Source organism: Oryzias latipes, chromosome 7 (assembly GCF_002234675.1).
Source record: "Oryzias latipes chromosome 7, ASM223467v1".
In the NCBI taxonomy this organism is placed as follows: Eukaryota; Metazoa; Chordata; class Actinopteri; order Beloniformes; family Adrianichthyidae; genus Oryzias; species Oryzias latipes.
Window position 1 is genome coordinate 10,655,682 of NC_019865.2, and position 23,831 is coordinate 10,679,512.

General features: G+C 36.8%; 1 protein-coding gene across 2 annotated transcripts; it reads right to left on the reverse strand.

Annotated features, from left to right (window-relative positions):
• Positions 1-2,245: 2,245 nt before the first annotated feature.
• Positions 2,246-21,909, reverse strand: LOC101158355 (guanine nucleotide-binding protein G(k) subunit alpha). 2 transcript variants are annotated; one of them, XM_004070402.4, is made up of 9 exons: positions 21,325-21,909; positions 11,755-11,797; positions 11,215-11,356; positions 10,988-11,145; positions 9,750-9,878; positions 7,754-7,883; positions 5,536-5,689; positions 4,780-4,989; positions 2,246-3,256 (listed from the first exon to the last, which is right to left on the reverse strand). In XM_004070402.4, the coding sequence occupies exons 1-8, from the start codon at positions 21,440-21,442 to the stop codon at positions 4,799-4,801; spliced, it is 1,065 nt and encodes a 354-aa protein (XP_004070450.1). In that variant the 5' UTR covers positions 21,443-21,909; the 3' UTR covers positions 2,246-3,256; positions 4,780-4,798. The 2 variants fall into 2 exon arrangements, with proteins under 2 accessions (XP_004070450.1, XP_020560252.1); XM_020704593.1 differs by having other exon boundaries at positions 21,344-21,451.
• Positions 21,910-23,831: the final 1,922 nt, after the last annotated feature.

A 23,831-nucleotide genomic window follows, 5' to 3' on the forward strand; every position in this document is an offset into this window, starting at 1 on the left:
TACATGACATCATAACCAAGCTGATGGGAGCTGTAGAAGTTTTCCAGTGTTAATTCCTGCAGAGTCCTGAACAGACTGGGCCGAACCAGACTGACTAAAATGAGGGCTTTTCGATCTGTTTGCACAGCCACAGAGAAGACCACAAGATGGCTGTTGATTAGGATGGCTGGTTCATGGCTGCTGTTGGACATACTGTATATAGACCAAAGGTTTGGACACACCCTCTCATTCAAATGAATGGAAAGGTGTGTCCAAACTTTTGGTCTGGACTGTAAGCTGGGGGGTGATCAAGAGCAGGTCTGATGATGAAAGACACACCGCCTTTCCTGTGCATTCAGAAACGCTTCTCAGACACCAACTTCCAAAATATTTAATGTAATAAGTTGAAAAATATATCAGACTAAAAGGTTTGAAAGCTAAATGTTCAAATTGACTTTGAAGTCAATTTGAAAAATTAACAACAAAAACATGTTTTTTATTTTTAATAAGTGTGTATTTTTGTGGAGCCAGTTTAGCTCGTGCTGGTTTGCGGCGCCTTCCGTTCGTGAAACCAGGGTTCGACTCCGGGCTGCTCCCTGTTCCCTTCTCTACCTCTGCCGGTTCCAAGCCCGGCTTGAGAAGGTTGCGTCAGGAAGGGCATCCGGCGTAAAACATTGCCAAATCTACCATGCGACTCGTTCGCTGTGGCGACCCCTGATGGGAGAAGCCAAAAGTGGAAGAAGTGTGTATTTTTGTCTCTACTATTTTCTGATTCCTTGTTGTAGTTTTAAACATATTTTTAAAGGTGGCCTATAGGCCACAGCCAGATACCAACTGTATTTTGCATTTGTTTATTTTGACTATTTTGTATTTTGAGCTTCGAATGTAAGGCAAAAATATTCAAACTAGCTTTATAAACATAACCAGCTCTAAGCAAATTAATTTTCTGACTCTATTTCAAAGCCACCCCTTGTTCTTCATACCATGGACATCACTTTTAACCCTTGAGCACCCTTGAGGCCACACCCCTATCACTCAAAAGCAGACTTAAGAGGATCTGTCAATCAAACATTCAGAACGTTATACACTACACCATAAACGTTTATGGAGACATCTGATTGGTCAGTTTATAACTTGGATAACTTGGACTACAGAAAAAAAAGAAAAATATTGTAAGCAAAACAATGTTTAAAAAAGAATTGTTATTCTAGCAAATGTAATGAATAGCTGTTAATATCTCTATAGAAGCCTATGGAATTTTGGCTTTTTGGGTACTTCCTTTTTGGACTGCAAGGGTGGAGGGGTTACTAACTCCAGTTCTTATATACAGTCAGTGCTCTGGACAGAGAGGTGGGGTTCCTATGTGCAATTCTGTTTTGAGGTCTTTGCCCATTATAACCCACCAAACAGCTTAGAATCAACCACTAATGAGTTCCCCCACCCTTTATGGCCACAGCGAGACCCCCACTAAGTGACAGGATGTTAGCCGACCATTCTGAAAATCACTGAATCATTGATATTTGCATTTGCTGAATTCCCCATCACAAAAATAGTTCTCCTTTAAACACCCTTGGTTGTACCGAACATGATGCATAATGAGAAAATGACTCGAATGACTGTAAATCTCCACAGATAAGTGTTCCACTCTGGTCATCTTTTGATCTACCGGTATTTAAAAAGCGTTCACACTGGTTTTGTAATTATGGTTATGCCGATTTTGGCCAAGATCAAAAAACCTGTGTCGTTTTCTAGGACATAGTTTCTGCTCTGCGGCAGGAGTTCTTTAGAAATTTACCTCTGAGTTGTGGGCGGGACTGTTGGCAGAGAGTAAGCCCACCCTCCTTTCCCCTCTGCGTTGCTGAGAGTTCTCAGTTTAACCCTTGCGCTATCTTAGATGACCCCACCCTTACATTGACGTGTTCTCCCTACCAAAACAAAGGTGGATAAAGGTGGAAAGATTTAAAGGTGGAAAGATTAATCCATGGAGACCAGTGAAGATCACAAATCATTGAAGAAAAAAGGTTCAGCGCACTGTCTAGTGGGTCTAGATGACCCAACTCCCAATGTTAAAGTGCCTAGGATAGCACAAGGGTTAAGTGAAGCAGGAAGCTTGTGGCCCACCCCATTTTCCTCGGCATGGGTCTTTACTCTGTTGAGTAATGTAATAATTAACTTCATGGACAAAATTGGAGCCTCACGAAACTAATTTAACACAATCTTTCTTGGCTGCCCCCCATGAAAGAAATAAAGACAGTAAACAGGTAAACGGCAACTTTTAAATAATATTTAATCCTTTTAAAAACTATTTTAATGGCCTTAAAGAGAACAGAAATTCTGACACATGTTCAAGTTTCGAAAAATTTGCAAAAGTTTGAAATTCTTGTGATTTTTGAAAATCCCTTTTGACACATATGATGAATTAAGCACAATTTTCTTTTTGGTACATTTATTTACAAGCCTTGGGGAGATTCACAGTATTGAATATTAATATGTTTTTTTTTTCTACTTTTTTTTTAAGATCTTGCTTCAATTAATAGTAGCTCTATAAATTCCAATCAAAATTAAATAAAATACCCCTTAACAGACAGAGTTTCAATGTTGTACTAACTCAATAAATATTTTTGTTCATTATAATGTGATTTTGTTAAAATCAAACTTGTCATCAAGAGTGCCCTTGATATTATCGCACTTCTGCAAACTAATCCCAGATCCACACTTAACATGACAAACTTTACATAAAAACTGTCACACAACACACTGCAAAAGCATGAATTATGAAAGTTTTACATCTAAATGTCGACAATACAACATCATTGCAACAAATCTGACAGTAAAACCATTTTTACACAGAATTACAACAAAGACGAGACAACATACCACAGGAGAGAACAGAATCTGTTTTAGTCCTTGGATAGATTTATACATTTATTAGGGAGGAACCTTTATTTATAACGTTTGAGTGTCCTCATCTGCAGTAGCTAATCAGATATATTAAAATAAGAATTGTACTGAGCCCCACATTACCTTTATAGGGAGGCTAAACATTTTTTCAACCAAAGCCCATCGTATAAAGGCCATTGTATTTCTCCACTTCCCAGGTTGTTATTGTAAATAAGAACATGTTCTTGATAGCTTACCTGACTAAATAAAGGTTAAATAAAATAAATATAAATGGGTCCCAAATTTTAATGAAATGTAATCTGAAGCATGGTAATGGGTTGTGTCCTATTTTCCAATTCTGTAGATAAGACATCCAAGGCGCCTGGTGTTCCAAACTCTGCAAGGAAAAGAGAAATTAACTTTATCATCTGTTGGTATAGTGCCTGATAAACTGAGTTAATTCATTTCTGCCTAATCACTCTTTGCAATTAACATTCCACATTAAAGTAACAAGTTAAAATAATGTTAGGTTCTGATTGATTATTTTTTCTTACACCCAGTTTCAACCTGACAAGAAGATGACTTGGAAAAATATGAAAGCAAACAAACAACTTTTACTTTTTTATACAAGAATTATTCTTTAAGTATGAGAAATAAAGTCAAAATGGCCCAATATTATTTCTTTAAGATTATTTATAGGTGATGATCATCTGAGACATTCTGAAACAAATGTAGAACAAAAGTTGTGCTGATTTATTTTGCATGAATATATGCTGACTACAGTGGGGCAAGAAAGTATTTGTCATTGATAGATTTTGCAAGTTGTCACATAAAAAAAGAAGTTCATCTTAGATACACTTCAACTGTGCAAGTGAGAATTAAGGAGTACTTTTAAGAAAATTGCGTTTTTGGTGTTTTTACCAGGTTATTATGGCTTTTTTTTATGATGGAGTACAAATATTTGGAAAATAAGCTTATAGCATTTCTGAGTATTTCTTTATACATATTTTTGTGAAATCGTGAGCAGACAAAAAAATGCTGTAAACAAAATATTTGTGATGTAGAAAATACGCTGGGCGCGCCGCAAGCTCACTGTTCCATTTCATTCTGATGCATCCACCTGCAGACAAATACATCCATTTGTCTTAGTTTTCCTCGTCTGAGCTGGCATCCGGCTCAAGTCTGGATAGCTCCGATATTGCTCGCTATTTTTGTTGTACCGGTAATGTTACGTTTGGTATGTGAGGGGCTGTAAGCTAGTGGGAGAGAGTGTAAACTGATAAATGATGGAAAGAGGCGGCGGGCTTACTCTGTACCAGTGGTCCTGCTCAAAATTCCAGGGCGAATTTCTAAAGAACAATTGCGATTCTGCAGAAACTATGTCCAAGAAAACGACATAAGATTTTAGATTTAGGCTAAAAATGGCCTAATCCCACTTAAAAGACCACTGGGAGAGCTTTTACAATAGATCAAAAGATGATCGGAGGGAGACTTTAACATAATTGCCCTTGTTGATAAGGATGTTATTCTAAACCAAGCCAAAAAGACAATTCTAAAAAAATGTAACAATATTTATAATTTGAGCCTGAAATATTCTTGTCTGAAATTGTATCGTCTTAAAAAAGGGCTTGTGAAGATGGTGTCTCTTCAGTGTGATTTTTGTTATATGTAAAATCAAAGGGGTTTTCTTTTTAGTAAAGTACATTTGTGTTGGGTTTTTTTTACTTAAAATTTTTTTAAAGTGTTAAAATGAATGATCGGTGCATATTTTAGTCTTTAATCCTGCTTCTAAATATCACAGGAAGCAAAGAAATAATAAAAGTGTTTTTGGTATGATAAAAGGTCTTTGCAGCAAAATGGTAAAGTTAAAAATAATGTGAAGAATCATAAAAAATTAAAAATAAAATGTTGTGCTCTGACCTGGAAAATAGTTTGAGTTTCAATAAAGCCCGATCTCCCTCAAGTTGATTTTGATAATGACATCAGTGACAGCATCAAACACAAACTGCACATTCTTGGTGTCTGTGGCACAGGTGAAGTGGGTGTAGATCTCCTTGATGTCCTTCCGTTTGTTTAAGTCTTCAAACCGGCACTGGATGTACGCTGCAGTTTCATCGTATGTACTTCCACCTACAGTAAAAGAGTTGGAAAAAGAAAGTATTAATGTGGATAAAGTGACACAAAATAGACAATAAAATGAGGATAAAAATGAATGAAAACTTGATCATTTTAATGGATTTTTCTACCTTCAACCCTTCAAACTTGTGTTACTGCTTTTGTAGTTACTTTCAGTTTTTTGTTACAATGTGCAGGCCTCCTGCTTGTCTTTAGTGTTGCAGGTTTTTGTTTCCATTACTGCGAAGCATTTAGCTGTTTTTTTTCCTTACTTTAACGTTTGAAATACAAACAAGCATCATTGGGTTTTTTAACTTTTGATTTTCAAGGTCAAATTTTATAACCTAAATGCAGTAAAACATTTACTATTTGTCACTGTTTCACAGTAACTGTGACCCTTGTTGATCTTTGACAAGAATAGAGGTTTCTATTAAAATGCACTACTCAAATGTAGCAATTTCACTGTCAAAAACAAAAATGCAAATTTGGGGAAATCACTTGAGAAGCCACAGTTTTGCATAGCACAGAATGCTTAGTCTCAATGAAATAAAAAAGTCTCACCAGTGTACTCGGGGTAGCAGATAGTGAGAGGACTCCTGCCGATCTTCTCTTCAAACAAGTCCTTCTTGTTGAGGAAGAGGATGATGGAGGTGAGGGTGAACCACTTGTTGTTGCATATGGAGTCAAAAAGCTTCATGCTTTCATGCATTCGATTCTGAGAGGAATAAAAGCAGAAAACTGGAGTAAACCTGGTTATTATTTAGCAACATTCTTTTTTTTTTAGGCCCTTTCCTTGTAGAGTCACAAACCAAGCTGGCACAGTGCATGTTGACTTCTTCATTTGCATGTACGATACTCTTTCTGCTGAGTAGACCCAACGATTTAGTGATGCCCAACAAATGCAACAACACACCTGTTAGACAGACCAATTAAATCTTCGATTTACAAGCAGATGCTTGTACAAAAACTCTACTCTATTGATACAAAAACTCTACAACCCAGATAACAGTCTCAGCATTTTGTCTTAGTGACATAATGGATCAGCAGGTGTTAATCTGATTGGCACCACCCATGATATCAAGAAATTGATCTTTCAAACAAATCTATTATCAAATATATTTTAAATACATTTTAATATTAAGTGTGGTGAGATTGTTAATGGTACAATGATTCAATATCACTAAATCACGTGGTCGCAAGTAGGAATACGGTTTGGAAATGTAATGGTTATTGTAATGGTTATTATTGCCAAGTTACTGTGAGCACTGGGGACTAGTTTGATCATTTAACCTTATGAGCAAACGTTCCTAAAAAACACATGCAGTAAAGCTACAACATTATGTAGAAACAGTCCTTTTCTGTGTCAAAAGTCTCTCCTTGTCTTAGTCTGATCGAGACTACTGCATCAAAAACTTTGAATCCGAATGTCCGTTTTCTATGTTTTTAAAAACGATTTTCAAGGCACACTTAATTTGAATGGCGTGTGAATTAAAACATTAAGCCACTTGCTTTAAACAGAAATTTAAAAAAAACAAAGAACGATGGAAATCTCTCTCTAAATCTCACTGTATTTAAACACCCACTTCAATAAAAAAAATGTGTTTTTGGTGTTTTTAACATGCTTTTGTGGCATTTTTCTTAAGATGGAGGACACATACAAAATAATTAGGCTTTAAATTGCATTTCTAAGTATTTCTATAATTAAATTGTTGTGAATCAGGAGCAGAGGGAAAAATTATGTTGGAAAAAGAGTTTATTTGTGACGTGGAAAATATGCTGGGGAGGCCACTAGCTCCCTGTTCTGCTGCTTTTTGATGCATCTGCACGTTATGTCTTTGTTTTCCTTGTACGAGCTGGCATCTGAATCAAAATTGTACAGATGGATAGCTGCAATATTTCTCGCCATTTTTGTTGCACTGGTAATTTTATGTTGGGGATGTTAGGGGCTGTAAAATAGTGGGAGATCATGTAAACAGAGTGCTCAGTTAGTGGCCTCAACTGGTGACTTTTTTTCCCCAAGAGATAAAGAAAATTGATAAAATGATAACAACAAAATAATAATGGAAAACATTTTTACATGTATCCAAATCAAGTATATTTGGCCTCTCTGTACAAATCTTTCATTTTAAACCGACTGGCTGAAAATCCTGAAGAGTCGCTTGAGGTATCACCTCCTGTGATTTACAAGCTTGAGTGTAAATCACTCGACCTGGTTTGGTGAAGTGCCACTTTCAAGCCTGGAATGTTTCATTTGATCCCTCTTTTTCAAATCACACAACACATTAAAATCAAAATAGGCAGACATCCTTTAGCTTATCTTGTTCCCCATTTTGCATAAATGAAATTGGACTTACAAAAGCTTTACAATAAGTACTTAGAATTTTGTAAAAACACGCTTGTCTTTACTAAATTCAAGCCAAATGCAGATTGTGTAGTCTGGGAGCTGCAGAATGCTGCTGTTCCTTCAGTATGAAATGTCAGCTTGAATGCTGCACCTGTCACCATAATACCCCCTTTAATTTGGTATCTCTTACTAATGAAGGCACAGTGCTCATCCACAAGGGATTACAGGATTCCACAGGTAATCACCATCCTAAGTAAATTGTTAGCAATCGCAAAAATCCATGCTTTTAAAAGAGCAGTCCAGGTCGCGCTCAATGATGAAGAAAACAAAAAATGTAAAGAAATAGTCTAGAATTCAGTTTGTACATTCACAAAATGTATTTATCCAAGGTTGCAAGTTATTGATTTTGTGGTCACGCATGTACCCATCACTTACCATCTCCTCATCCTCAGCCAAGACAAGGTCATAATCACTGAGCGCTACACAGAAAATGATTGCTGTGACTCCCTCAAAGCAATGGATCCACTTCTTTCTCTCAGAACGCTGACCTCCAACATCAAACATCCTGAGGACACACAAACACCCAGACTCAGCGAATGTATTAGCAAATGGCTGTAGTTTTAATGTCATTTTAATATCAGTGGTTTATAAGGATTTTAAATCCAGGGCAGGGGCACAACATGTGGGCGCACACACGCGCATGCACACACATAGGCATGCTGGTGACCTAACTTCGTAATCTCCTGTTGGCCTGCACTGCCTCTACCTCCACCTGAGACTCTCGGAGGCAAACTGAATCTGCAGGGAGCTGACACAGAAATAAAATAAAAGACTGCTGTGCTGCAACACCAATTCAGTGATTACTTGTTCCGGAGCATTTCTATGAGGTCGCCAAAAAGGGAAGGGAGCCTACTACAGTTAATGTTTCACCATTAGTTATAGGACCCGCAGCGTGCTAAAGATGAAGGAAACGTTTTCTTAAAAACACAAACCACAAAGCCATGAACTGTGTTTCTACAAACACAGATCTCCAATCTGCATATGTGACCAAATTAAAAAGCAGAAAATACCACATCAAGTTTGAAGCAAATTTAAATGTGTTCCTGTTTTATCCTTAGTAGTTCCCCAGTAAAGCATGTTAAATCTGGTATGTAAAAAAATTAGAATGGAATAGACTTTACTGTCATTCTGACATTTTACATGCACAACGAAATTTCAGAAAGTGTCCTTACAGTCGCGTTTTGAGAAACACAATGTTGTAGTGCCATTTAAGGCAAATTTAAAACACACCACATAAGGGAAATAAAAATAAATAAATAATACTTATTCCACAAATTTGCCCATATGTTGCACAAAGTAGTCAGCTTATTGCACAAGTTGGCCCAAACTCATTGCACAAATAGTCCACTTATTGCACAGCCAGTCCGTTTCAGCAGCACTTCTTGAGTGTATTATGTTTGTTGGGCGTGGTGATGACTGCTGGATAGAAACTGTTTTTTAATCTGTTTGTTCGTGTTCTGATTGCTCTATACCGCTGTTAGTGTTTCATTGCAAGAATTATTTTTTTATTTGCTAATTTTTCTAAAATAAATATGCAAGAAAGCAAAAAAAAACAACAACATTCAAATAAAAATAAGAACACAAGCTATAAAGACATAAACATATAAAAACATAAAACTTTAACATAAAAAGTGAGAACAAGTACAAGACGTAGGTTAAAATGTGAAAACTCTCAAAGAAACTATGATAAATACAAGTATACATTTCATTAAGAGTATAAAATGTCAACAGTCAACACAAGTGCATGTGCAGATCCCCTACCGCATGAATTCTACAACAAAATACATCCATCATTTTCAACAAAATTTATAACTTTAGTTTCACAATATGAAGATAAGAAAAAATTAAGATCAACGGGCGTTTGAACAAATTCCAAATAGGTGGATTTGTGAACATTGTGAACAAATCTAATCAACGTGTGAATGTGTGATATTGCCTAATCAATTGATGTGAAAGTATTTTTATCATGACAATCAATAAACTAGTATTTTTCTTTATTTGATCTGCAATGCGTAGCCATGATTTCTGAATTCATGTGATAATGTGTTCTAATGTTAATCAATGAGTACTATGTATCTGTTCATGTCATTGTTAACTGACATTATGTTTTCTGCGGATTATCATAATAATCATAATAATTTTTCTGTGTTTTTAAATTAGGACATGACTTTATTTCTGAAAAGGGTTTTAAAATATATCTGCAATTTTTTGCATTGTATACCATTAATGCTTGAAATAAAGCAATACATCAAATCAAATAATCTCTACAAAGAAATTACAGTGCGGCTCAGCATCAGCTCATGTTCCCTCTGTCTGTGAAGTTCAACAGTTTTTTGTGTTGGTTTTTCTCGTGAGCAGCAGTTGGACTCACTTAAAGTAGAGATCTTTGAAGGTGAAGTGAGTTTCCACAATCCCGGTGGTTTTCACACGTGTACGCAGCACGTCTTGTTGAGTCGGGACGTAATTTAGCTCACAAATCCTGTCCAGGTCGTTCAGGTAGCTGAGGGGTAGAAAAATGACATGAACTAAAGGGGAGCCATGTTTACTTAGGCAACAAACTGACAGTTTCCTTCTGGAGATATTCAAAAAGTAATTTAGAAAACCATTTACTTGGAATAATCGTGGAAAATAAAACAAAATTCTAATGTCTAAAACTCTACTGCTGGACAGTTTTCAGATGCTCAACATGTGGATGAGTTTGCCAATAGGAAATATGAATCTTTACTAGGAGATGGTGCCTCTAACTAACTAAATTCTACATGAAAAGTTAAAAAATATGGACAAGGGGCAAGAAGCGACACTTAAATCAGGCAGCACAAATGCACAAATCTCAAATTACAACTTGAATTACTTTTAGCATCCATGTATTCTTGCATTTCTTCCCTTTTTTCAAACATACAGGTCAAACCAAGGCCTTTCAGAGCTGCAGTGTTACAGGCAGGAAGAAAACGTCAAGCCGAAGAATTGCTCCGCTTGCACACATCTCAGGGCAACACGGAAAAACACTAAATATGGGCTCATATTTTCATAGATGATAAACATTGTCTCCTTGTGAGTTGAGTAAAAACAGACTAACACTGCTTGTTCCTTCGTCGCACACTGTGGACAAAGTGCACACAGTCATGACAACTCCACTGTTTTCACAACAAAGAGCATGTCCTTCAGGCTAAGTGACTATTTTTTGCGGAACAAATGGGTTATGGAGAAAAACAGATGAAAAAATCTTGAGTTTCACTTTTGGATAAATATTTTTAAACACATCTATATTTAGCTTAGCTCGCTTAGATGCACTTTTATCTACATTTCATCAATTTCATGACTGGATTATGCTGTCTATGTGGCTGTAAGCAAACCCTCTCAAACAAGCTGACACAGGAATGCAAAGGACTAGAATGGTCATGTCTTTTTCTGCATTCCAGAAAAATTGTTACAGAAACAAGTGAGAGAAACTCCTTTCAGTTAAAGCTCACCAGATATTCGCAAAAGGACACATCATGAGATACCATCAAATCAGCAGCATTAAAAAAAACATCAGTAATCTATGACTGCGGCAACGTAATCCTGTTGTTTATATTTCTCAGCGTCCACTGCTTTCCGTCAAGTCCTTACTATGCAGCTGAGTCGTTGAGCTGATATTCCCGTGATCGATCGAAGCAGGCCTGGACTCCGCTGTCGTTCCACAACCTTCGAATCACGCCTGTCAGCTCAGCAGACATCACACCTTCGTCTGCTGTGCTCGCCAGGGCAAACAGCTGGCGGGCATCATCCTGCCAACAGATGTTTATGCTGTAAAACTGTTGCTGTGTTTCACAGCGTGGACAAGCATGTTTGCTTACCTCCCGTGCAGCATTTCCAAAATCTATGTTCAGCTGGCCCATTGCCCTGATGATGGCCATGATGGACTGGATGGTGTTGCTGTATACCACCACTTTGTACTGCTTGCACTCTTCCTCTGAATAGCCATCTTCATGGATGATTCTGACATAGTATGGTTTTAAAAGTGACACAGGTATAAGACATTATGACCGACTACTGCTAGAAATGTTCCATGTTTGGAAAAATTCATGCATCACTGTCATTAGTGCTGGAATTTGAGCTTCAGTGAGCATGGCTAATTGTGGGAACCAGGGGAATCTATTCAGGTCATGCCAGGCTACAACTGCCCTCTGTGGGCTTTGTTCAGAAAGCTATGCAAATGGAGGCTTCGTCCTCCCTAAGCACCGCAAAAGGAAGCTCCTGCTTTGCTACCACATCATTTTTATAAAAAAAGAAGCTCCACAGAGTGACAGCTAAAAGAGAGCTTTAATGTTTTTAACAGAACGTTCCACGAGTACAGCTATCTGGACTTTAAAAAAAAAAAAACATCTGTGACTTACTTCATCTGTTTCACTATTGTGCTTTTCCCAGACTCCCCAGCACCTGGAAAAAGAGGAACATTGGTATTTCAGTATAAGATGTCAAAATCCCGGGAAGTCTGGCTTACTACTTAATGTGAGCATATAGGTGGGTTGACATTTATGTGGCAACATAAAAGCGTGGGAAACTAACACCTGATTCATTTTAAATTTCATAATAATGGGCATCAGTGATATAGGTGATAAACTGTCTCAAGTGACCTCAAAGCTATTTAAACCTCCATTACAATAAACACAATAACTTAAGATGAAAAATAGAAAAAAGCTAAAGTGTCCAGAGTCATTGCAGTATTTTTTACAGCAAACAGCTAAAGAGGAAGTAGCAGCCATGCTTTATGTTTTACTGTAGGGACAACCTGAGATTTCTTGCTGCTCCAGTCGTCAGAGAGCACAGGGGTCATAAAAATAATACATATGACTCAAGGACAAGTAGCCTCTGTCAGCAGTTTCAACAAATATCAAGCTGATCTGGGGCAAACCCAACTGTGCAACACAAGGGGAAGCAGTTCTTTCATGATTTTTCAAACTAGTTCCCCAAAATCTTAACTGCAAGGTGTGGGGAGTTTTCAATGCTGAATAAAGAGAAATGGAGACTTTCCTTTACATATGTTCCCTAAACAATCGAGGGGGGGAAAAAAGAATGATATTCTTTTTAAAAAGGAAGTATGGAGTCCTCTCATGGACATCACTTCTCTGTTTTCACGTTGATAGCACTCAGTTTAAAAAAATGTGCTCAACAAAAACTAATACAACCACAAAGGCATGGGATTCTTAAACAATGTTGTTGAGAATGAAAACAGTGTTGTTTACTGTTGCCTTTAACTTTTTTTTTTTTAAATACCTGTCCTCATAAAATTGAGGCAAAATTAACTTATTTGAGCTTAAATGCACAAAGTGTAAATACATGATGTGCACAGGGATATCATTTGTGTTCCAATTTTTTTATTGCTCTGTTTGCAAAGTTTTTAAGAACATTTTTTTAAATACATAAATATCAGCAAATTTCTTAATATGCAAGCAGCTGGTTTGGCCTCCATCATAAAAATGTAAAGAAACTGTTATTTCAATGTATGTGTAGAAAAACAGTGTGAGGAGGAGTTTTAGCTGACTTCTGTTGTGTCTGCATAACCAAAACAGCTGAAACATTTACCTGAATATGTCATATATGCAAACCGAATTTTTGATTTGCTATGTAAATCTAACCTCAGCGCATACAAAGGTTTTGGGTTAATTATGAATTAAGCATTTATATACTTGGCATTTTTTTAAACCTTCTTGATTACGGTAGATGACCTTAATTGGATTCAAACAAAAATTAACAATTAATCTATTATGTTTTGCTCAGCTATATTACAGCATGATATGCTGTATTTTCTTAAGGATTATGATTTCTCAAAAGAAATTTATAAAAAATCTTTCATTGCAGCAAATATAATAAAATTTGTTTTTCGTATTTTCCAAAGAAAATTGGATTCATGAAAAAAAAACTGTTTTTGAAAAGTCCTTAAGAAAGTAAAAGTTATGTGGACTAAATGTTTTTGATTTTCAGATGGCACCTGCATCTAATCCTTTTGAATGTATATCATGTTTACAGTCATAATGTGCTGTAAATTTAACAGACTTAAAGTATTGCAGGATTTTCTTTAACTTATTGACCTCGGTGCTTAGACTAAAGCTTAAGTTGTTTATATTGAAGGGTTTTATCTCAACTTCACAACAGGTAAAGGATAAAGTTAACACTTTATGATAAGGGTCCCTTTATTTTTGTTAGTCAATGTATAATTAAGCATTAAATAACTAATAAATAAAGTGTAAACAGACACTTTTATTCAGTATTTTGCATTACTAGGTTTATTATATATTAGTTAACTAATGTTTATTATTCAACCTTACTTAATGCATTACAAAAACATTAGTAAAAGTTTCCCTATGCAATTGCGTTGCATTATGTATGCATCAACAACATGTTAGTTAATATATATGTTCATATTATGATTATGGTTATGAAATGGTTAGTTCATGTTTATAAGGTTTTACTGCATTTGTCAGGCTGAAAAAATAAAACCTTACTTACCTTTTGTTTCTTAACTTAGAACAGACAACCATAGTAAATTGTTACTTCAGACATTAATATATAAATATCTAGCATGTTGTTGATGCATACATAATGCAAAGCAATTGCATTGGCAAACTTTTACTAATGATTCATAATGCATTAAGTTAGTCTGAATAATAGTTAGTTAACTGCTAACTAATTCATTAATAATACGCTTAGTACTGTAAAGTAATGCATACAATTGTCTGTTAACATTTATTTCTTATCTATTTAATGCTTAATTAAGCATTGACTCACATTAATATTATAGAGTGAATATTAATAATTTGACATTTATTTCTTTATACCGCTGAATGGCTAAGATGGATTTCTGGACTTGTCAGCTTCAATTGCTATTTTCAATTGTTTTGATTTTAACTCCTTTCTCATGCATTTATTATTTATTATTTCACGTTTATTTTCTTGTGCAGCACTTTGTTCATCTAAGGCTGCCTAAAAAAAAATCATCACACAAATACATTGATGGGTTGATTGATTGAAACTAAAGACCACAAACTTTGAAACCCAGGTTTTTTTAAAGACTTTTTTAAAACTAAGTTATGAATGCAGCACAAAACCCTCCTTAAGACTATTTGTCAAACAGGATGTTAAGATGGTCTGTGTGTGAAACTTTGAGAAGTGGGAAACTTGCTGGATTGCATCATTGCACTATAGTGACCCCTTTTTTCAGAGTTTCAGCATATTTAACCAGCACTGACAGCTTTGTCAAAATAAAAGCTTTCAGGAAAAGATCTGTTGCCACTCATCTTAAACCCTTCATTCCCACATTTGAAAACATTTGAATGAAAAAACAAAGTTTGAATTTTGACCTTTCGTTGGTATTAATTGCCTTTTACCTTCTCTCCCTGTACAATGTGCTCACGTTTCACCAGATTTGACAGGAAGTATGCATTTGTTGTATCAGTCCTATGTGTGCTGGGTGATTATACAATAAACTTTACATGACAAACTCAGACAAGCACTGGGAAAGTATTTTCATACATTCCTGGGTTGAGCTTACAGCGACTGTAAAGCTGCAGAGCGTTATTTAACCAGATCATCAGAACATATATGATCAGAAATACATGGACTCCTTCTCAGACCTGTCAGGAAAAGCTTTAATAGAAACATTACAGAATTAGGAAACATTGGATTAATATTCCTTGCTATGCTAAAGGTGGCTAAACACATTTCTATTAGGGGTGTAGGGAAAATCGATTCAGTGATGTATCGTGATATTTCATTTGGCGATACTTTATTGTATCAATTTAACCCTTGTGCTATCCTATGACCCAACCCTTACATTGACATGTTATCCCTACTATGACAAAGGTGGATAAAGGTGAAGAGGATTTCATCTAATTCATGGACTCCAGTGAAGATCACAAATCATTGAAGAAAAAAGGTTCAGCGCACTGTCTTGTGGGGTCTAGATGACCCAACTCACAATGTTAAAGTGCCTAAGATAGCACAAGGGTAAAAATGCTGTCAGGGCGATATTTATTCAATTATTTCTTCCTTCAGCGTCTGACTCTTGTTTTCCACTAAAACTCCTGACTGCTATTTGGCAGCACCGTCTACTGAGCCTCTTTGAACAACTACAAAACAACTACAAGATCTCAACGAGAAGCAGCTTAAATTGTTGTCATGAGACATGCACTACTTAGTTTTTACTTTGGATGAGTACTGAACCGAAACTCCATGCCATAAATTGCAAATTGCAATGCTTTGTAGTGGACTCAGATAAGAATGTGTGAAGCACTGCAGCTCTGCAGCCGCTCTTGCACGGAGCCTCAGTCAAAATGCGGTCGGGAAAGCGGTCAAAGTTCTGCAGAACCCCACAGCAACAGATACTAGTTCACCGACATGATAAATCAAAATGATATGTAACGCTCTAAAAAAAGGCCAATGTCGTGGCGATGAGCGGTGAAATCAGTGTTTACTTCCGCGTGTGAGAAGGTGGAGCTGTAGTACTGTCATGTAAATAAAACATCTTAGCCACATTAAAGCTCCCTCCTTCACCCTATCCTCATCCTATCCTATGCCTCATCACATTTTGATTCTGGAAAGAATTGGCATATTTCTTTCCATAAATTTCTTATGCACCTGTTCAAACACCGTTCAGGCTTATAAAACGTTTAAAAGTACAGGAGAAGCTATATTTAGCAAAGTTGGAAATAAACTTCCTCAATTATAGTTTTAGAACATTGTTGGTTAAGGCTTTTTTATTTTTATTTTTTTTTCTTATACTGAAAAATATTTTGTTGTGAAAACAGACAATGTTCCCTTTAAGAACAAATATATTTTATGTTACTAAAATAAAAGCACTATGAATTTGCTTGGGTAAAAGCAACTTGTACATAAGATACAGTTGCAGTGCTTAATGTTGTGCTCATTAAAGAAAATCAATGTTTTCTGGTTATTACATTGAAAGGCGTATAAATATTCAGGTAGAGGTTTCCCTAATTTCCACAAACGCCCTTTTGCAGTGGAATTTCATCAAGTGGGATTAGAGTCGAGTATCCTGTTTGGATGGCAGACAAGCAAGAATTAAATGTGTGAATTCTTTGGTTTAGCTGACAGCAGCAAAAGAGATTTAAGCGTCAGACAGACAGGGAGGACAGGAAAAATTTTGTCGATCCCTCTCCTCAGTTCTGTCAGCCAGCAGTTCTCCCATTCATGCCATTTTTTGGCTGATAATCAACTCTGTAAAGCTGCCAGTTCACCAACCAACTTTGCATTCACAGGCCCCAAACCCACAAAGGAGTCAGACTCCAAACCAAGATTCATTTAACAAGAATCTAAAATACTGGAATGACTATTTGTAATCAAACATTAGACCATTTTGGATGGGTAAACCGGCTCTAAAGCTTTGTGGTTTTAAGCACAGCCAAACTCCTTTTTGCTTTTCTTCATAACTCTCCAGAACAGTTGAGGAGGAACTGCCTGGAAAAGCCTCTGTGGTCAGTCCTGGAGGATTATTTAAATTTAAAAAAAAAATAGAAACTATTTTTAATGTTGCACTTTGTGATCTAAATGACATTAGTTAGCGTGAAGTAGGAGTCATAACCCAAATGTGACTTCATAGGAAAATGACCTGACCTGAAATTCTGTCTGTCACACAGTAAATTAGCCAAAACAAAAAATATGAGACAAAATAAAACCATCTCCCTTTTGGACTGCTCCTCAAAAACAAGTCGTTTTTTTATGTACACAAGATAAAAAAATGAACTGCAAAAATGTCTTTGGCATTTTTCTTTTAGAAATGTAAAATTTTAAAAAAGACTACAAATGTGGCTTAACTTTTAGGTCTTTATCCACATTAGTAAACACCCCATAGCGTAATGTAAATCCTGTTGGTGGTGATTATAATTAGATTTCTATGAAAGAGTAACTGAATCCTTTCATGGAAAATACGGCTGAAATGCTGCAAACACTGCTTGTATTCAAACAGAAGACCACTCAGTGTTTATGAATGCAGATAAAGACTACAATAATTTTCTTGCTTTCCGTTTTTATACATTTCAGATGCTCCTCTCAGCAAAAAGTAGTTTTTCTGCTCTTTAAAATGTTTGTGTGGGAAACCTACAAAACGGTTAAAACGATTTATGATCCAAAGCGTAAAAACCATGTATTGGTTGACACGTGACACTTTGTTGCATTATCTGTACAAAAAGTAGAACAGAAAACTGCAAGTGTGTACAGTGTTCAGAAGAGCCTGAATATTATTTGAGCATTATTATTAATACATTTGCAAAAATTAGTTTGATCCAAAATGTTCTCGTTAAGTTCAGTCAAGTTGATATACGTCTCACCATATGTATTGCAATATTGTACCGGAACACATTTTTTATTTGTTTTAAAGAGTAAGACTTAGAAAAAAATCTCTGCCTGAACACGAATATGCTTTTCATTGTAATAAAATGGTGATATTCTTTTTATTTATTGATCACAATATCGTTTTTGAATCAATACAAGTATCGCCAAATAAAATGTTGCGATATATCACCGAATCAACTTTTCCCTACACCCCCAGTGTCCACCTCATGCTGTTCAGAATTACAACATTATTGAGGCCTATTTGTGCTGTTGTATAAGAACAGCCGAGGTGCACTCTGCACAGTTTATCACATGGCCATTTGCTACACACACACCTACTATATGTGGAATGAGGAAAGGAACGATCCTCCACACTAAATACCACCATAAACACCATCAAGGCAACCAATAGCATAGATGTGGATTAGGATCATGTAGTATCAGTTTTCTAAATATTTATCAATTTCAAGTTGACAGGGAGAGCCATAATTATTGCATGAAAAATATGTTTAACAATAAATACACCTTAAATACAAAAAAAGGTGTGGCTACTGAGGTGATTTAAATCTAAGACAGGGCAGCGATCTTATTTAATAAAGTGCTTTTCAGGCGACAGAATAATCACTTAAAATGGAGCCCTTTAGATCATTCAACAATAAAAATGATGGCTTCAAAGAGATTATGCTGAACCCGGTGGGACAGATGCCGTGGAGGAAGAATATTATCAGTTCGTGGATATTTCCTCCAAATAACTGTCTTCACCAGTCCGTTCTTTTTTCTTTTTATATCGATATCATATAAGCACGTGCACTATATAACAGAATGCTTGTTTATCTAAGGGCTAAAGTAGCAAAAATGATCATAAACCCTACAGACAATTAAAAATAATGCACAACATGCATTGTGTGAGGCGTACCAGTAAAAGACCTAACGCAAATAAACTCAAATGAATCCAACTTCTGCGAGGAAACAGAACTAGCCACCAAACAAACATGCATATTCTTGTTTGCTGTCAATGTTTAAAAATATTGATTGAAAACCTTTATTGATCCAGAGTGAATTTGCTCTGCAAAGAGAAACGATGAGACAGGAAAAAGCACAAGTTAGCACAAAAACAAGGTAAACCAAATATTGATTGTGACACTGACCTGAGCAGGTGGATTACGTATACATTTACCATCAATATGCAGCTTATTTTTTAATCAATAAATATGCTGTCCATGAACCCCCCCCCCCCACCATCTAATCACAAAAAGTTCAAATCTTCTTAAAACATTAGCATTCATTTTATGAGCTAGATGGGCTTCAATATGTTGTAATGTGACTTATTGCTGCTCCATGTTAGTTTGTAATCAATATTTGTACAATTGTTATACAATCTGATTTTTTTTTTTTTTTTTTTTTTTTTTTTTTTTTTTTTAACTTGTCCTGTCCAACAGCTAGGCAAACAGATGAGAGCTGAGGGCCTCTTGTGTTGGACATATTTTATTTTAACAAGAGGGGTTATTCATCTTCAGACAAACCAAAGGTATGTCTGAATAAACCCCTTTTGTAATTGAGGCCAAAATTTATTAATTTCAATCATGTTTGAAAATCTTTGGTGTTGGACCGGACGGAAAAGGAAAGAAGGGAAGAAGAGAGAGGGATGTTAGAGAGAGGGGGGGGTAGGAGGGTGATAATAGGAGGGGAAGGGGGGTAAGACCATGAAGCAGCATAGAGCAGACAGGTTTACTGGTTGTTTATCGTTACGGTACGGTTCAAATGTAGTACAAAAAGGGCGGGGCCTGTTCACACACACTCAAATATTATCAACACACCTGCTAGCCGCAAAAATGTCCACATGTCAACATGCACACAAAACAGATAGTGTTCACGAACGCATACCTATGCCTTTAAACCAACTAGTGTGAAATCTTTCATTTATTCAATCATGCAAACTATTAGTGCAAAGGTGAGCTAACACCTGTGCTCAGGTGAGTGTTTATGTTCTTCTAAAATGGATGGTGGAATGTGAAAAGAAGGAGGAGGAGCGCCCAGCCACCCCCACACCCATACCCCCGCCGCAGCAGCAGCGGCAGCCGGAATTCCCCAAACGCCACACGTACAATCTGATTTTTAAGGCTTACACGGAGCAGATGGGTTGAGGAATGGGTTCTCTTTTTTATTTTCAATGATTTTTTTTTTCTTTGTTTAAAATCAGTAAGTTGTTCAAGTATCAATTATAGGAACTGTTTATCACACTCCTATTGTGATTTGACTTATGTATATTTGTTTAGTGAAGAATTCTTTCTTCAGTAAATTACAAGTTATTTTATATGCCTGTCTTCAAAGTCACTGTCAACTAACAAAGGATTAGAACCATCAAACAGCTGTTGGCAGACAACCAGATAAAAATAGTAAAGAGGATTTTTAAAAATCACATAGCAAAGCAAGAACAAAAAGCAAGTTTCTTCAACTAAATGGCACAAAACAGAAGGTTCTGCATTATTTAAGTTAAAAATTGACTATTGCCACTACTACTACTGCATTGTTTCAAGTCAAAACAAGAAACATGTGTTTTTGATTTTCCAGAGCTATGACAGAGCACACATACAATGAGCTCAAATGCAGCTGTGAGGCTTCGTTTTAATGTATTTGTCCTTTGGTCCTTCACACGGGGACCCAGAACAGTGTGACCTGCATTAACATCAAGTTGAGAAGTTAAACAGAAGTATGTAGTTATGGCACTTTTTCTTATGTGACATTTATTTATCCAGACAAGGCAGATTAAAGTCCCACTCCAGTCATCTTTTGATTGTAAGGTCTTTTAATTGTGATTTTTGCTATTTTTTGGGGGCAAAATTAAAAAAAACTTTGATGTTTTCTAGGTCATATTTTCAGCAGAGCGGCAGAAATTCATAAAAAATTTGCAGCTGAGTTGTGGGAATAAGTCTACCCTCACTTCCCATCATCGCATTTACACCGTCTCCTGCCATCTTACAGTCCCTAACTAATCCCAACTTAACATTAGAGGTGAAACAAAAATGGTGAGCAATATTCAAGCTACCCAGCCGAACAGTTTTGAACCAGATGCCAGCTTGGACGAGGAAAACAAAGACGTTCATGGATGCATTTGTCTGCAAGCAGATGCATCAGAATGGAGCAGAGCAGAGAGCTTGTGGTCCACTGATAGAGGCACCTCCATCACCATTTGAGTAAATAAAGTCTCAAACACAACTTTAATCTTATTTTTCTTTACATATGTTCTAAATTAAAACTAAACACGATTTTCATTGGAGTGGTTCTTTAAGACCTTTGGAAAGGGAAAATCAAGGGGTTATCGTCTTCATTAATTATCAAATATTCTTGTCTGCATGTGCCCTCCTCTTAAGGACAGGAAATCAGCCACACTGCTAATAACTTGGTATTGGCTTTGAATCAAATTCTGGTTTATTTGTGATCATTCTGTCAGAGAGAGAGGATGAGTCCCAGCAGGACCAACAGAGTAAAGAGAGGGAGGAAGGTTCTCCCAAACTAAAAAAGTGTCCAGCTGTGAAAGAGTAAATAAAAATCAACAATACCCCATATTCTATAGCAGATTCTGTGCGTTATAGAGAGCCAATATATTTCGTTCATACCCAGTAGAAGCAGTTTCACCTCTCTGGAGGATTTCTCTCTGTCTTCTCGCAGGTTTTTATCAATCATTTTACTCCGTTCAACCGCAGCTTTGTCCTCTGCGCTGATTGTGCATCCCATTTCTTTTTCCAAGCAACTTTCTTCAATGTCGTGGTGAAGTTTCAGCAGCTCATCAGTTGAAATAGTCCAGTGGTTTTGGGTTTGGGGTCCGTCAGAACTGAAGTTTCCCAGCCGGCGGCGCGCTTAGACGGAAAGGCGTTGTCAGTGAAGGGTCTGTCCAACTAAAGCCAGTCTGGCTGCTGAGCTCCCGCAGCCTCAGCCCGTTCACCTCTGTCCAGGTAATGCAATTTCAATTTATTTTTAAAGAATGGAGAGCAAAACAAAAAAGGGAAAGGAAAAGAAAAGGAAAGAAAGGAATTCTCCGCAGTTTAGCGAGAATTAAGGAAATGGTAATAAAGATGTAACGCAAATAGCAATTAAACCGATATGTGGACAACAATTCCTACGTTTATAATAAAAATCCACATTTCCCCCCCTCTTATACCACTGCGCCCCCTTCCAGCTGATCCCAGCTGCAAATCAAGACAGCAGTTCTGTAGAAGGACAATTGACCTCATCTAAAGGCATGATGGGAAATGAAGTTGAATCCGAGGAAGTTTCTCCCTGTTACCTAAATAAGCACCACCGTCGTCGGTTTATATTATTCTCTAAGCAATAAACTAAGTTTAAAGATTTTTAAAAACGATTAAAACTACAACTTAAAACTTCGTCTTTTTCTAGATCGGTTCTCATTTGCAAGAGAAGAAGCCTTTTCCATTGTTTTATGGCTCATGAGCGCCCCCCAACGGTTCACATCTAAGTTACAACCTTGGATTTGAATGTTACAGTGAATTTTTAGCTGTTCATGTAGAATCGAAATTAGGCATTTTAAGGTGTCAAACGTGCATTCACACTCTCTAACGGAGCTGCACCCTTATTTTTTTAAGCAATGTATTGAAATGCTAGCTGAGTTAACAATGTGAGTTGTGACAACATATAGCATTTTAAGAGAAAATATTTAACACGTTGCGTCCTTAAGGCATTAGGCTACTTTACCAAATTTAGTGTAAACTATTCCAGAGTTAATATGTCAGCTATATATTAGATGTTTTACTAAGTTATATATAAGATGTTTTCTCTTTACTTTAGAACTATTGCTGGTAAAGAATGCTGTTATTGTGGAGAACAGCTTTAAATCTTAAATCTCGAAAGAACGAGGTCCCGAATACAAGCAGCTGAAATGAGCTTCCTCCGTAGGGTGGCTGGGCGCTCCCTTAGAGATAGGGTGAGAACCTCGGTCACCTGTGCAGAGCTCGGAGTAGATCAGCTTCTCCTTCACATCGAAAGGAGCCAGTTGAGCTGGCTCGGGCATCTAGTCCGGATGTCTCCTGAACGCCTCCCTGGAGAGGTGTTCCGGGCATGTCCCACTGGGCAGAGGCTCCGGGGAACACCCAGGACACGTTGGAGAGGCTATGTCTGTCGGCTTGCCTGGGAACGCCTCGGGTTCCCCCTATAGGAGCTGGAGGAAGTGGCTGGGGCGAGGGAAGTTTGGTTATTTCTTATTAGACTGCTGCCACCACGACCCGGTCCCGGATAAGCGGAGGAAGATAGATGGATGGCATTGTTTTTTAACTTTTTTTTAAAATTCTGTTTTAGCGTCATTTGAATATTTCCCCCCAAAGCGTGTCTCCTTATTTTGGTAGTGATGACTTAAGTCAGGCATGATGAAGCTCGTCTACTGAACTTTAAATATCCACTTGTAGAGTTTGATAAGTTAATTCTTCTCTATGAGTTCTGGTACATCGCCTGTCCGTCCTGGGGGAGGATCCCTCCTTCATGTGGGCACCCCTAAGGTTTCTTTGTTTTTTCCAGAATCCGTTTTTTTAGAAGTTTTTCCTTACCGCGAAGGAAGGTCTAAGGGCAGGGATGTCCAGTTTAGCTTTGTCAGTTTGTTAGTTCAAATTAGTATTTTCCTATTGAACTCCATGTATTTATGATCCTTTTGATTTTATGTTTTACTTTTTCAATTACCAATACGAAGCCCATCGAGACAACTGTTGTTGTGAATTTGGGCTATAGAAATACAATGGAATTGAATTGAAAGTCCGGCAGGTTCCTGTCATGAATGATAGATAACACTTTGGTTGATTCCACAATGGGGAAATTTGATTTGTTCCACAGTATAATAATAATGAGCAACAGATCTAATGGAACATATATGCAGCCCCCAGCCCTAAAAATTGTGTACAATTTCTTGATTGTGATTGGCTAAATTCCATTAAAAAGCCATGTGGCAACACTATAGCTTAACACTTCTTTGACACCTTCTAGCTTATTTCTAAACCATGGACTTTAAATTAAATGAACAGATTTGTTTTTCTCATTAAAAACAGAGGGTTTTGCACTATTTGTGTTAGTTTCCTGTTCACATGATTTACATTTACACTTTTATAGTGAAATTTTCATAAGT